The sequence below is a fragment of the Sturnira hondurensis genome, unplaced genomic scaffold, assembly GCF_014824575.4.
Source record: "Sturnira hondurensis isolate 20B ecotype Veracruz unplaced genomic scaffold, ASM1482457v3 Scaffold0013800, whole genome shotgun sequence".
NCBI classification, from domain to species: Eukaryota; Metazoa; Chordata; class Mammalia; order Chiroptera; family Phyllostomidae; genus Sturnira; species Sturnira hondurensis.
The window spans coordinates 194,122-207,094 of NW_028086431.1; the positions used below are offsets into that span (position 1 = coordinate 194,122).

The window sequence follows — 12,973 nt, forward strand, 5'->3', positions numbered from 1 at the left end:
TATAAGTATTGATTTAGACCAATGTGAAAGGTGGCCCATAGAATGGGATTGCCCTTAAGACTTAAAACATTAGAGCCATGTACATTAAACACTGGGACTTCTGTCCGTATTCTTGAACTGGAACCTCCTAAGAAGACTTTAATTCCAGCTCTGGCTGGTGTGGCTCAGTGGATTGAGTGTGGGCCTGCAAAGCAAGGGGTTGCTAGTTTGATTACTAGCCAGGGCACATGCCTGGGTTGTGAGCTGGGTTCCCAGTAGGGGGTCGCACACCAACGTGTGATTTATGTTTCTCTCCCTCTCTTTCCTTCCCCATCCCTTCTAAAAATAAATAAACATTTTTTTCGAAAAGACTTTGATTCCAGATGATGTACAGGGACATTTTTGTATTTCACATCTAAAAAATATGTGGAAAGATGAACAATTACTAAAGTACCTAAGTTACCATTTAAATATGATGTTACTTATATGGCATAATTGATGGAACCTTGGGAGAAATTTATGGGCCTTAAAGGTAAACTCTTTTTTTTTTAGCTCCAGACATGTTTTATTAGAATCTTATACAGTCTACGTATATTTGAAATTGTACTGATTTGGGTTCAGTTATAACATAACATAATAAAAATCAGCTCTGACTGGTGTAGCTCAGTGGATTGAGTGAGGGCCTGCAAACTAAATGGTCAAGGGTTCCATTTCCAGTCAGGGCACATGCCTGGGTTACAGGCCAGGTCCCCAGTAGGGGGCAAACAAAAGGCAACCACATATTGATGTTTCCCTCCCTCTCTTTCTTCTTCTCTTCCCTTCTCTCTAAAAATAAATAAATGACATCTTTAAAAAAATCAAAGCACTGGGCCTCTGAAATAAAGTAGGCAATCATCATTAAATAAACACACTTGATTTATTTTGAATAAAAGGGCTAAGTTTACTTCTGGCCAAGATGGAGGCGTAGGTGGAAACACTGTGCCCCCTCCCACAACTAAATTTAAAGACAGCTAAGTTTTAGAAACAAAAACACAGCCAAAACCATGAAAATTGAACTGTATGGAAGTCCAACAACAACAAACCACTCAGCCAAACTGATAAACCAAGTGAAGGAGCGAACAGTGAGACAGACGGCTCAGGCTAGGACCTCAGTGACTGGAATTAGAACCTGAAAGCACCAACTGGAAAGACTTTCTCAGGGTTGAGGGGCCAGGAGAGGCTCCCAGGCCCACAGAGAGTTCACTGGAGAGACCCACAGGGTCCTGGAGAGTACATGGGCTCACACACCCAAGAACCAGCATCAGAGGGGCCCAATTTACTTGTGGGAAGCTGCAGAGGGGAACAGAAATCTAAGAGAGAGCGGAGTAAAGCGCAGCACCATTTTTTTTCCCTCTCTGACCCGGTCCCCAAATACAGCGTTACAACCCACAGCCCTGGTGAACACCTAAGGCTCTGCCCCTCATACCTAACAGGTGCGAACAGACCAAATATTATGACTCAAGAACAGCTCAAAGCCCCAGAGCCAATACTTCTAAGTGACCAAGAAATAGCCAACCTTTCAGATGCACAGTTCAAAATACTGGTGATCAGATGCTCACAGAATTGGTTGATTTTAGTCACAAATTAGAGGAACATATGAAGGCTAAACTGATTGAAATTAAGGGAAATGCACAGGAAACCAATAGTGATGGAAAGGAAACTGGGACTCAAATCAAGGGAGTGGACCAGAAGGAAGAAAGAAACAACCAAACAGAAAAGAAGGAAGAAACAAGAATTCAAAAAAGTGAGGAGAGGCTTAGGAACCTCCAGGACATCTTTAAACGTTCCAACATCCAAATTATAGGGGTACCAGAAGGGGAAGAGCAAGAGCAACCAGTGGAAAACTTATTTGAACAAATAATAAAGGAGAACTTCCCCAATCTGGCAAAGGAAATAGACCTGCAGGAATTCCAGGAAGCTCAGAGAGTCCCAAAGAAGGTGGACCCAAGGAGGAACACACCAAGGCACATCATAGTTGCATTACCTAAGATTAAAATGAAGGAGAGAATTCAAGAAGCAGCAAGAGATAAGGGGACAGTCACCTACAAAGGAGTTCCCATCAGACTGTCAACGGATTTCTCAAAAGAGACCTTACAGGCAAGAAGGGGCTGGAAAGAAGTATTCCAACTCATGAAACCCAAAGACCTACATCCAAGATTGCTCTATCCAGCAAAGCTTTCATTTAGAATGGAAGGGCAGATAAAGTGCTTCTCAGATAAGGTCAAATTCAAGGAGTTCATCATCACCAAGCCCTTATTATATGAAATGTTAAAGGGACTTATTTAAGAAAAAGAAATAGGCCTTGCCTTTTGGAGTTTACTTTATTACTTAGAACAATTTGCTGTAGTATCCAAAATGTGGCAGTTATTCATCCAGATGACCTCAGTGGTCTCAAGCTTTTCTTGGACTAGGCTGAGTTCCTAAAATTGCTCAGGGTTCTTTGATTTTTATCAGAATATGTGAGTGATTCCTCATAACCCTGCCAAATTTACTTGTCTGTAGAGTACAATTTTGATGAGTAGTTGTAAAAACTGTCAAAATGACATATAAAAATATGTTTAAGCCTGTCAAATTTGGGGATTTCATTTACCAACAAATGGATTTTGTTTTTATTTACATTACTTAGACTTGACCATATGTCAAAATTCAATTAAAGCTTTTGATTGATTATATCTATTTTGCTTATAAGTGTAATTAGATCAAACCAAACATTTGGAGGTCAAATCTTTGTTATAGAATTACTGACAGATACAACAACATGAATGAATCTAAAAAGGATGATGCTGATTGAAAGACCCCAGACCAAAAAAGGTACCAAACTGTATGCTTCCATTTACATAAGATCGTAGAAAATGCAAAATAATCTATAGGAATTGAAATCAGATTAGTGGTTGTCTGGAATTTGAGGTGAAGGGAGGGCAGAAGGGGTTAAAATGTCACAAGGCCACTTTTGGGGGTGAATCAGGGAGTCTTTGGTTCAATCCCCTGTTGGGATGCATGCCTGGCTTGCAGGCTAGGTCCCGAGTAGGGGTTGTGTAAGAGGCAACCACATGTTGATGTTTCTCCCCCTTTCTTTCTCCATCTCTTCCCCTCTTTAAAAATAAATAAATAAATCTTAAAAATAGGTTGTTTTTTTTTAAGGTAGTGCTTCTGCAACTTCTGGCCAAGGTGGAGGTGTAGGTAGACATGCTTCATCTGCTCGCACAACCATAAGAAGGATCACAACCAATCTCAAAACAAAATACACATTTTCAGAACTGCCAGAAAATCAAATTGTATGAAAGTCTGATAACCAAGGATTTAAAGAAGAAACATTCAACCACATGGGTAGGAGGGCAGAGACACGGAGCCCAGGCAGAGAGGATGTGGTGTGGTGGCAGTGGCAAAGCAGCAGTGGCAATGGCCAGCAGAATTCCACATTCAAGTGTGGCAGATATAAACCTGGAGGGACACCTGGGGAGTGAGTCATCCCAGGCCAGAGTGTGCAGCCCAGAGTTCCAGTGTTAGGAAAATAAAGCCTCATAACTTCTGGTTGTAAAATCCAGTGGGGGTTGGGTGGTGGAAGAAACTGCCAGTATCTCAGGAGAGTCTTTTTAAAGAACCCACATAGTCCTAGAACACACCCACTCTGGGAACCACCACCAGGGCAACAGCTAGAAGGGCACCAGTTGCATACAGGAAGTGGGTGAAGTGACTGGGATTGGGATGAGAGCAAGTGGCATTATTTCCTCTCAGACTTCTCTCCCACATACAGTGCCACAAAGCAGTGAAGCAGGTTGCTCTACCCTGGTGAATACCTAAGCTCTACCCCTTACAACATAATAGGTGCACCGAGATGGAGTCAAAGCAGCTCTACCCAATACACAGAAACAAACATAGGGAGGTTGCCAAATTGAGTAGACAAAGAAATATGGCCCAGATAAAAGAACAGAACAAAACCCCAGAAAAAGAACTAAGCAAAATGGAGATAACCAACCTTTTAGATTCAGAGTTCAAAACACTGGTGGTCAGGATGCTCAGAGAAGTCATTGAATATGGTGAAAGCATAAGGGAAGAAATGAAGGCTACACTAAGTGAAATAAAAAAATATATACATGGAACCAATAGTGAAGGGAAGAAAGCCAGGGTTCAAATCAGTAATTTGGAACATAAGGAAGAAGTAAATAGTCAATCAGTACAGAATGAAGAAACAGGAATTTAAAAAAATTAGGAGACAGAAACAGGACTCTGGGACATCTCCAAAAGTGCCAACATCTAAATCATAGGAATGCCAGAAGGAGAAGAGGAAGAGCATGAAATTGAAAACTTATTTGAAAAAATAATGAAAGACAACTTCTTTAATTTGGTGAAGGAAATAGACATACACGTCCAGGAAGCACAGAGAGTCCTAAACAAGTTGGATCCAAAGAGGCCAACACCAAGGCACGTCAAAATTAAAACGCCAAAGGTTAAAGATAAAGAGAGAATCTTAAAAACAGCAAGAGAAAAGAGATAATTTCCTACAGAGGAATTCCCTTAAGACTATCAGCTGATTTCTTAAAAGAAACTTTGCAGGTCAGAAGAGACTGGCAAGAAGTATTCAAAGCGGTGAAAAGTAAAGGCCTACAGCCTAGATCTCTATCCAGAAAAGCTGTCATTTAGAATTAAAAGTCGGATAAAGTGCTTCCCAGACAATGTAAAGCTAAAAGAGTTCATCATCACCAAGCCCTTATTATATGAAATGTTAAAGGGACTTATTTAAGAAAAAGAAGATAAAAACTATGAACAGTAGAATGACAACAAACTCACAAGTATCAACAACTGAATCTAAAAAAAACAAAAACAAAAACAAACTAAGCAAACAACTAGAAGAGGAACAGAATCACAGAAATAGAGATCACATGGAGTATTATCAGTGAGGACAGAGAGGGAGGAGAATAATGGAAAAGGTACATGGAATAAGAAGCATAATTGGTAGGTACCAGATAGACAGGGGGATGTTAAGAACAGTATAGGAAATGGATGACCCATGGGCATGAACTAAGGGGGCGGGAACTGCTGGAGGGAGGAGAATGCAGGGCTGAGGGGAATAAAGGGAAGGAAAAAATGGAGCAACTGTAATAGCATAATCAATAAAGTATACTTAAATAAATAAACTTCATCTTCTGCATCTGTAAATTTTTTTTTTAATTCTGAAGCTTAAGAAGACCATATGTATGAGGATGGGCAGTGATGGTAAATTTCATGCATTTACCAATGTGAGGCAGCTATACTGTTAAAGTTGGCTTTACCATAAATTTTCCTGTAGTATGACTATTTTACCTGCTTTTAAAAATGTTCAAAAAAGTAAATATTTGTTCTTATAAACCAGTTTTTTTCTAGAGAAGCATTTTTAATGCAAAGTGCTTATTGTTGGGGAAACATCAACCTTCCAGATTGTAAGATAGACAGAAGACAAGTGCTCTTTCATTCTCAAAAGTTGTTTTCAGGACTTCTGACTAAGATGGAGGCATAGGTGGAAATACTGTACCTCCTTGCACAATCAAAATTACGGGCAACAAAGATTTAGAAACAAAAACCCAACCAAAACAGACAGAAAATTGAACTGTACCGAACTCCAACAATGAACCATTCATCCAGACCGGTAAGAGGGACGGAGGTGGTGGGTCACAGCAGAAAAAGTGGTGGCTGCCAGACCAACCCAGGCACACAGGTGGTGGTTGGCAGACCCCAGGCATGAGGTGGCAACAGGCAGACCCAGTGAGGGCACAAGGTGGCTGGCTGACTGCGGTCACACATTCACACGCAGATAAACCAGATGAAAAATGGACAGTGAGACAGACCACACAGCACAGGACACCAGCACCAGGAAATAAAGCCTAAAACCACCAATTTGAAAAACTTTCAGGGGTTGAGGTGCCAGGAGAGGTTCCCAGCCTCACAGGAGAGTTTGTTGGAGAGACCCACAGGGTCCTAGAACATACACAAGTCCACCCACGTGAGAACCAGCAACAGAAGGGCCCAATTTGCATGTTGGAAGCAGCAGAGGGGACCAAAATCTGAGAGAGAGCAGAACAAACACCATGCCCCTCTCTGACCCTGCCCCCAGTCACAACCCAGTGACTGGGCTGACCCACCCCAGTGAACACCTAAGCTTTTTCCCCTCATACGTAACAGGTGCAAACAGACCAAAACATTATGGCTCAAGCAGAAGAACAGTCAAAGCCCCAGAGCCAGTACTTCTAAGTGACCAAGAAATAGCCAACCTATTGAACGCACAGTTCAAAACACTGGTGATCAGGATGCTCATAGAACTGGTTGATTTTGGTCACAAATTAGATGAAAAAGCGAAGGCTACACTAAGTGAGATGCAGGAAAATGCACAGGAAACCAATAGTGATGGAAAGGAAACTGGGGCTCAAATCAAGGGAGTGGAGCAGAAGGAAGAAAGAAACAACCAAACAGAAAAGAAGGAAGAAACAAGAATTCGAAAAAGTGAGGAGAGGCTTAGGAACCTCCAGGACATCTTTAAATGTTCCAACATCCGAATTATAGGGGTACCAGAAGGGGAAGAGCAAGAGCAACCAGTGGAAAACTTATTTGAACAAATAATAAAGGAGAACTTCCCCAATCTGGCAAAGGAAATAGACCTGCAGGAATTCCAGGAAGCTCAGAGAGTCCCAAAGAAGGTGGACCCAAGGAGGAACACACCAAGACACATCATAATTGCATTACCCAAGATTAAAATGAAGGAGAGAATTCTAGAAGCAGCAAGAGATAAGGAGACAGTCACCTACAAAGGAGTACCCATCGACTGTCAGTGGATTTCTCAAAAGAGACCTTACAGGCAAGAAGGGGCTGGAAAGAAGTATTCCAAGTCATGAAATCCAAAGACCTACAGCCAAGATTGCTCTATCCAGAAAAGCTTTCATTTAGACTGGAAGGGCAGATAAAGTGCTTCTCAGATAAGGTCAAGTTCAAGGAGTTCATCATCACCAAGCCCTTATTATATGAAATGTTAAAGGGACTTATCTAAGAAAAAGAAAATGAAAAATATGAACAATATGAACAGTGAAAGGACAGCAAACTCACAGTTATTAACAACCACACCTAAAACAAAAGCAAACTAAGAGGACAGCTAGATCAGGAGCAGAACCAGAGAAATGGAGATCACATGGAGGGTTAGCAACAGGGGAGTGGGAGGAGGAGAGGGGAAGAAGGTACAAAGAATAAGCATAGACAGTAGGTAGAAAATAGATAGGGGGGAGAGCAAGAATAGTATGGGAAATGTAGAAGCTAAAGAACTTGTGACACATGGACATGAACTAAAGGGGGGATGGGGGAGGGGTGTGCAGGGTGGAGGGGAATGAAGGGGGAAATGGGACAACTGTAATGGCATAATCCATAAAATATATTTTTAAAAAGTTGTTCTCAACTGTTTTTACCCTCTTATATGACTCTTTATGAGCCTTTGCTAAGGATACTGCAGCTGGATTGTGTAGTGGAATCAAGTCCAGAAAAAGAATTGCTAAAGAATGCAAGTAAACAGGATGTCAGATGTTATCCTTAGCCTATTTCCCTAAACATAGCTTTTTGGCTGCAAAATAAAATGCCATTCTTCTAGCTTCTGCTTATATACAGTGATGGCTGACAGCAGGCACAATAGGTGCAATAGGCACAATATTCCTTTGCTTGGCACTGTGTCACCATGCAACTCAAAGTGATTTGCAAGGAATGATCATGATGCACTATCCATGTGAGACACTTTGAGGACATCTGGTCATTTTGTAGAAGAATTTTCGGAGCCTACCTTCTTTGAGCCATGTTGTGCTGGTATAACTCCCCACAAGGCTCAGACCTATCTAACATAACAGACATTTATCATTTTCCTCCTGACAGAAGCTAGATTTTCACTGAGGCTAAAGTATTTATTGACAGCATTTTCCCAGACTGACCCAACAGTGTTTCATTTCCAAGGTTGGGGCTGAAGTGCTAGCTCACCTCTGTTTTCCAAGAGCACTTGCTTCCTTCTTTCTCCTCCCTCCCCAGCATCCTCCTCACTTCCTTCCTTTACAGCTTCTTGCACTGTTGTGTGTGTGTGTGCATTTCTTCTTTTTTATTCTAATGAATTTGTTTTGCAGATTTTGGAAAAAAAAAACAGTGTTATCCAGATTTTTACATTCATTCTCTTTCCACATCTTTGAGTGTGATCTCTGTGGCTTTGAAATCCCATGATTTTAGTGGGCTCCACCATTGTCTAAGAAAAGTTGTTTTAAAGCTTTGCTCTGCAAGCACCAGAAGAGAACTCATAAAAAGGAAGACAACAGCAGATGCAATCGCGGATGTGGCTTAGTCCTTGCAGCTGCCCCAGAAAGCTGTTCGGAGCACACAGTCCTCAGTAATGAATCCAGAAGAGCAAATCGTAACATGGCTTATATCCTTGGGAGTTTTAGATTCCCCCAAAAAGACCATCTGTGATCCAGAGGAGTTCTTGAAGTCTTCACTGAAAAATGGGGTAGTGCTGTGTAAACTGATCAACAGACTGAGGCCTGGTTCTGTAGAAAAGGTAAGAAACATTTGCAGTATCTTTGGGAGTGCTTATGACGAGAGAGCAATAATGTAACTCTTGAGATTTTCTATTGCCTTTTTCCTAGGACTCTCCTACTTTAATTTCTTTCTGAAAGTTAGGCATTCTTTCTTACTGTTTTTATACTTTGAAAAAGTCAGAAAATGAAACATTATCTTTTAGTAATTGGCCACCAAGTATTAGTATTATAAAACCTGTTACAACATGGATACTAGGAGCAAGGAGAACACCTATATCACAGCTTGGTCTATCATAGAGATAAGTGTTACACCTCTTTGTGTACCAAGGACATGTTTTGAATTTGGGGTGTATATGAGTCTGTGCAGTAATGGGATGATTTATAACAGATGTTGATAATGTTCAGTGACAGCTTGACTAAAATCAATGTAGATTTTCTCAAACAAATAAAATATCCATTGAAAGAGAGACTATTTAGCAACTAGGAGAAATAATCCCAAATGTCACATAGGTTTGTTAAAAGAATAAAAACCAAATATATTTCAAGTGCAACATGTTTTCAAAGTGAAACTACTTTTATTCTCTTTTAAAAATCAAAAATTTTTAGTGTTGGAAACCTGTGATCACAAGATGGATAATTTCTAAGACAGACACCTTAAATGAGTTTAAAATTAAAGTCCTACACCCATATTCTTAAGGTTGGCAGGCAGTGTGTCCGTGAGCACAGTTCTTTTGCCTTCATGAAACAGTTTGTTTTTTTATCAAAGAAATTGATTTACTTATAATTTCTTAAACTTGAAAACCAGTGAGAAAAGGGTAGTAAAAGGTATCGAAATGCGATAAAATGCAGAGAACAACAAAGGGGAAATATACTTGAATAAATTATCATGAAGAGGAGGGAGCAAGGAAATAAGTTGAAAGCAAAACCAAGCTCAAAAAAATGTCTGGGTTTCTCTGATTTGCTATCACCACACTTAGGCAAAAATAACATGAGAAAAATTTTATAAGTAGAGATAGCTTGAGACTAAGGTTTGGTGACATTTGAAATAAAGACTAACCGTTTAGATTTTTGCATCACTTCCTTTAGTGGTTATTTCTCTTCCTGGATTGACAGCAGTGTTGCTCCCTGCCTCAAAACACCTGTCTATGTAGTTGTTAGTGAATGGCATATATAGTACGCTCGGTATGAGATAACAGATTCCAAGTGACATTTGACTATGTTTCTCTAGTACTGTTTGGAGCCCCAAACAGAATCTGACTGCATCAACAACATCAATTACTTCCTGAAAGGATCTGCAACCCTTCAAGTGGAGGTAAGCCCACCCAGATTGCCTTCCTTGTTATCATTGGTTTTTCACTCTGCTAGTGAAGGTGGTGTTGTAGTAAAAGTCCTTGGTTTATTTTCTCTGTTAAACAGAAAAAAACATTTTACAGAAACCATGGTTGAGATTGGTGGCTCCAGTGGAAGCTTCCTAGTTTGGCTTTTCCAGGAAGCATTTTCAAAACAGAACAAAACTCAAAACACGGTATCTTTCAGATAGAGCATCCAAGCCTTGAAAGCAGGCTTCTGGTGACAGAACTTTTGTGGTGTGCTTTTCTACTAAGGGGAACCAAAAGTGGGCCAATGGCTGCTGTAGAAGTTCACTGCATTCTGCCTGAGTTGGGAAGAGAGGAAAGTCTATTGTTATTTTTCCCCATTAACAACACTCTAGAACAAGGGCTTTGAAAAGCTGAGAGAACCTAGTACTGAGGTAGAAATTGTATATTAAATTTATGTTACATTATTTTATATTATATGAATCCTTACTGTACATATAGGGGATTTACTGAAGCACAGTTGGTATTTTTGCCTGTGTGCAAATTTACTTAACTTCTCTATGACTCTGTGTTTTTATGGGCACAATAATAGGTACCTCGTGGGGTCGTTTTAAAGATCTAATGAGATACTGCATAATAATTTAGAATTAAGAACTCCAACCTCAAAAAACAACTATGAGATAATGTATGTGGAGTGAACAGTACAGGATCAGAGACATAAGAAGTGTAGACATACATTAATAGTATTATTTGAGGAGGAGTATTAATAGTAGTTTGAACATGGACTCTGACTGACATTAGACTGGCTGAGTTCAAATCTCAGTTCTCTCTTACTAGTACCTTTGTGATCTTTGACATGTTACTTAACAATGCCTCTATGCCTCATTCTCCTTAGCTGTAAAGTGGGAATAATAACAGCACCTATCTCGTAGGATTGGTATGAGATTTCAGTGAATACATGTTCATTGAAAAATGCATGACACATAGTATTCTCCAAGTGTTAGCTATTATTATTAATAGTAGTACAAGTAGCTTTGCCCCCACATAAACATTGCTTGCTTTAGAATTTTCCCCATAGCATCAGAATATTTTGCCTCAGAATATTTTATTCCAGGTTTCCCTATTGCCCAATTTTAGCTCTCTCTGTGTGTGTATGCACACACATGTACATATGGGCACATGTGTGTGTACACATTGGCTTTTGAGGTAGGTAAGGCCTGAGCCCACTTTATATCCCTTATAGAATGATGGTTACCACGGAATATATCATGGTATTTTCATTTTTACTAGTCAAATGAAAACATGGTGAAGTTGCCAAAGACTTCTGTGCTCTGAAACTGCCAGAAGGTATACTGAGCTGCTTTGCAGTTCTGAGAGTATTAGATAATACAGAAACACATTTTGGATTTGGCAATGCTGGAGAATGAGTTGTTTCACAAAAGTGGATTTTTTCTAATAAGTAATGCTTACTTCTTTAAGCACTAATGCTTAAAATATTTTATCTACTTTGATAGAAGTATTTCTAAAAAGTATATCATAATTTTCATTTTCTTAATGAAGGCACTTGTAATGTTTTTATCTTTTTTTGATAATTCAGGCTGGCTTGAACCTTATATGTATATTGTAATAAGGAAATATTGGCACCATGGTTAAAAACATACCTTCTCCAATTTGACAGACCTGAGCCAGAGTCTTGGCTTGGTCAGTTAATGACTATGTGACTCTGGGAAAAGTTACTTGGCCTCTTTTCAGGGTAGATGGGCGGAGGTGCTGAGGTCTTACTGCTTATTCTGGCTTCTTCAAACTGCTCTTGGAATGCATGAGCAGCTCCCTGACAGGGAATTGGGAAGAGTGGGTATTGGTAGCTGCTAGCTACAGTGCTAAAAGAGAAAATAGACTAAATTAACTTTGAATAGACTCCAGCGCTCTTAATAATTACATCAGACAGATTCTGCCAGTACAGTTGCCATCCAGGTGGGAAAAAGGATTCCTAGTGTTTCCCAGACTTCCCAGAATTTTCTCTCTAAATCAATTATTCATTTGTTTATTTTGGGGAGAGGGGTCTCTATTACAAACAAGGTACTGTCCTGTGCACTGGAAATAGAGTGATGAACAAGAAAGTTACTTGGTCTCTTTAAGCTCCAGTTTCTTCATCTGTATAGTGCAAACATTAATAATATCTATTGCATAGGACTTTTTTAGTTGTCCAATGAGAAAATACATCTAAGGCACTTGATATATCACTGTACATAAGGCATACATTATAACTGCTCAATGTTACTGTTATTACTAGGCAGTACTGTATGCAAAATTATGCCTGTAAAAGGTATGTAAGAGCCATATTGAGGCACTTCTAGAACACCTAGGAAAATTTAATAAAATAAATACGTGAGACTGAAAACTGAGCAAGTGTTCACCCAGCAACCAAGAATACTGACCATACAGTCTCGAGATCCTAGACAGGCTTAAAATCTTTGCAAATTAAAAAAAATAATAACTTGCCCTGGTTGGTGTGGCTTGGTGGATTGAGTGTGGGCCTGTGAACTGAAGGATTGTGGTTTGATTCCCAGTCAGGGCACAGGCCTGGGTTGCAGGCTAGTCCCCAGAGGGGGACCCACGAGAGGCAACCATACATTGATGTTTCTCTCCTTCTCTCCTTCCCTTCCTCTCTGAAGAAAAATAAATAAAATATTAAAAAATAACTTATTTTTATCATATTTTATGGATTATATTATTACAGTTGTTCCAATTTTTCCTTTGTACCCCCTTACTCCCTCAGGCAATTCCCCCACCATTGTTCATGTCCATGGGTCATGCATATAAGTTCTTTGGCTACTCCATTTCCTAAATGGTACTGTACATCTCCATGACTATTCTGTAACTACTTAGTAACATTTCTTTTTTTTAAACTTTATTTTTTTATTTTTAAGTATTTTTATTGATTATGCTATTACAGTTTTCCTAATTTTTCCCCTTTATCCCCCCTCCACCCTGTATCCCCCAACTCTCCAGCATTCTCCCCACTTAGTTCATGTCCATGGGTTGTACTTATAAGTTCTTGGAGTTCTCTGTTTCCTATACCATTTTTATCTCTTCCCATGTATTTTATGCCTA

At 39.7% G+C, this 12,973-nt stretch overlaps 1 protein-coding gene across 2 annotated transcripts in view; it reads left to right on the top strand.

Annotated features, from left to right (window-relative positions):
• Window positions 1-8,178: 8,178 nt before the first annotated feature.
• The window catches only part of ARHGEF6 (Rac/Cdc42 guanine nucleotide exchange factor 6), a 173,609-nt gene continuing 168,814 nt past the window's right edge, over window positions 8,179-12,973 (top strand). The window contains exons 1-2 of one of the 2 annotated variants that reach the window (XM_037061996.1): window positions 8,179-8,563; window positions 9,772-9,855. In XM_037061996.1, the coding sequence (XP_036917891.1) occupies window positions 8,399-8,563; window positions 9,772-9,855 (249 nt within the window). In that variant the 5' untranslated portion in view covers window positions 8,179-8,398. The remainder of the gene's footprint in view (window positions 8,564-9,771; window positions 9,856-12,973) is intronic. The other variant, XM_037061995.1, reaches the window with a different exon arrangement.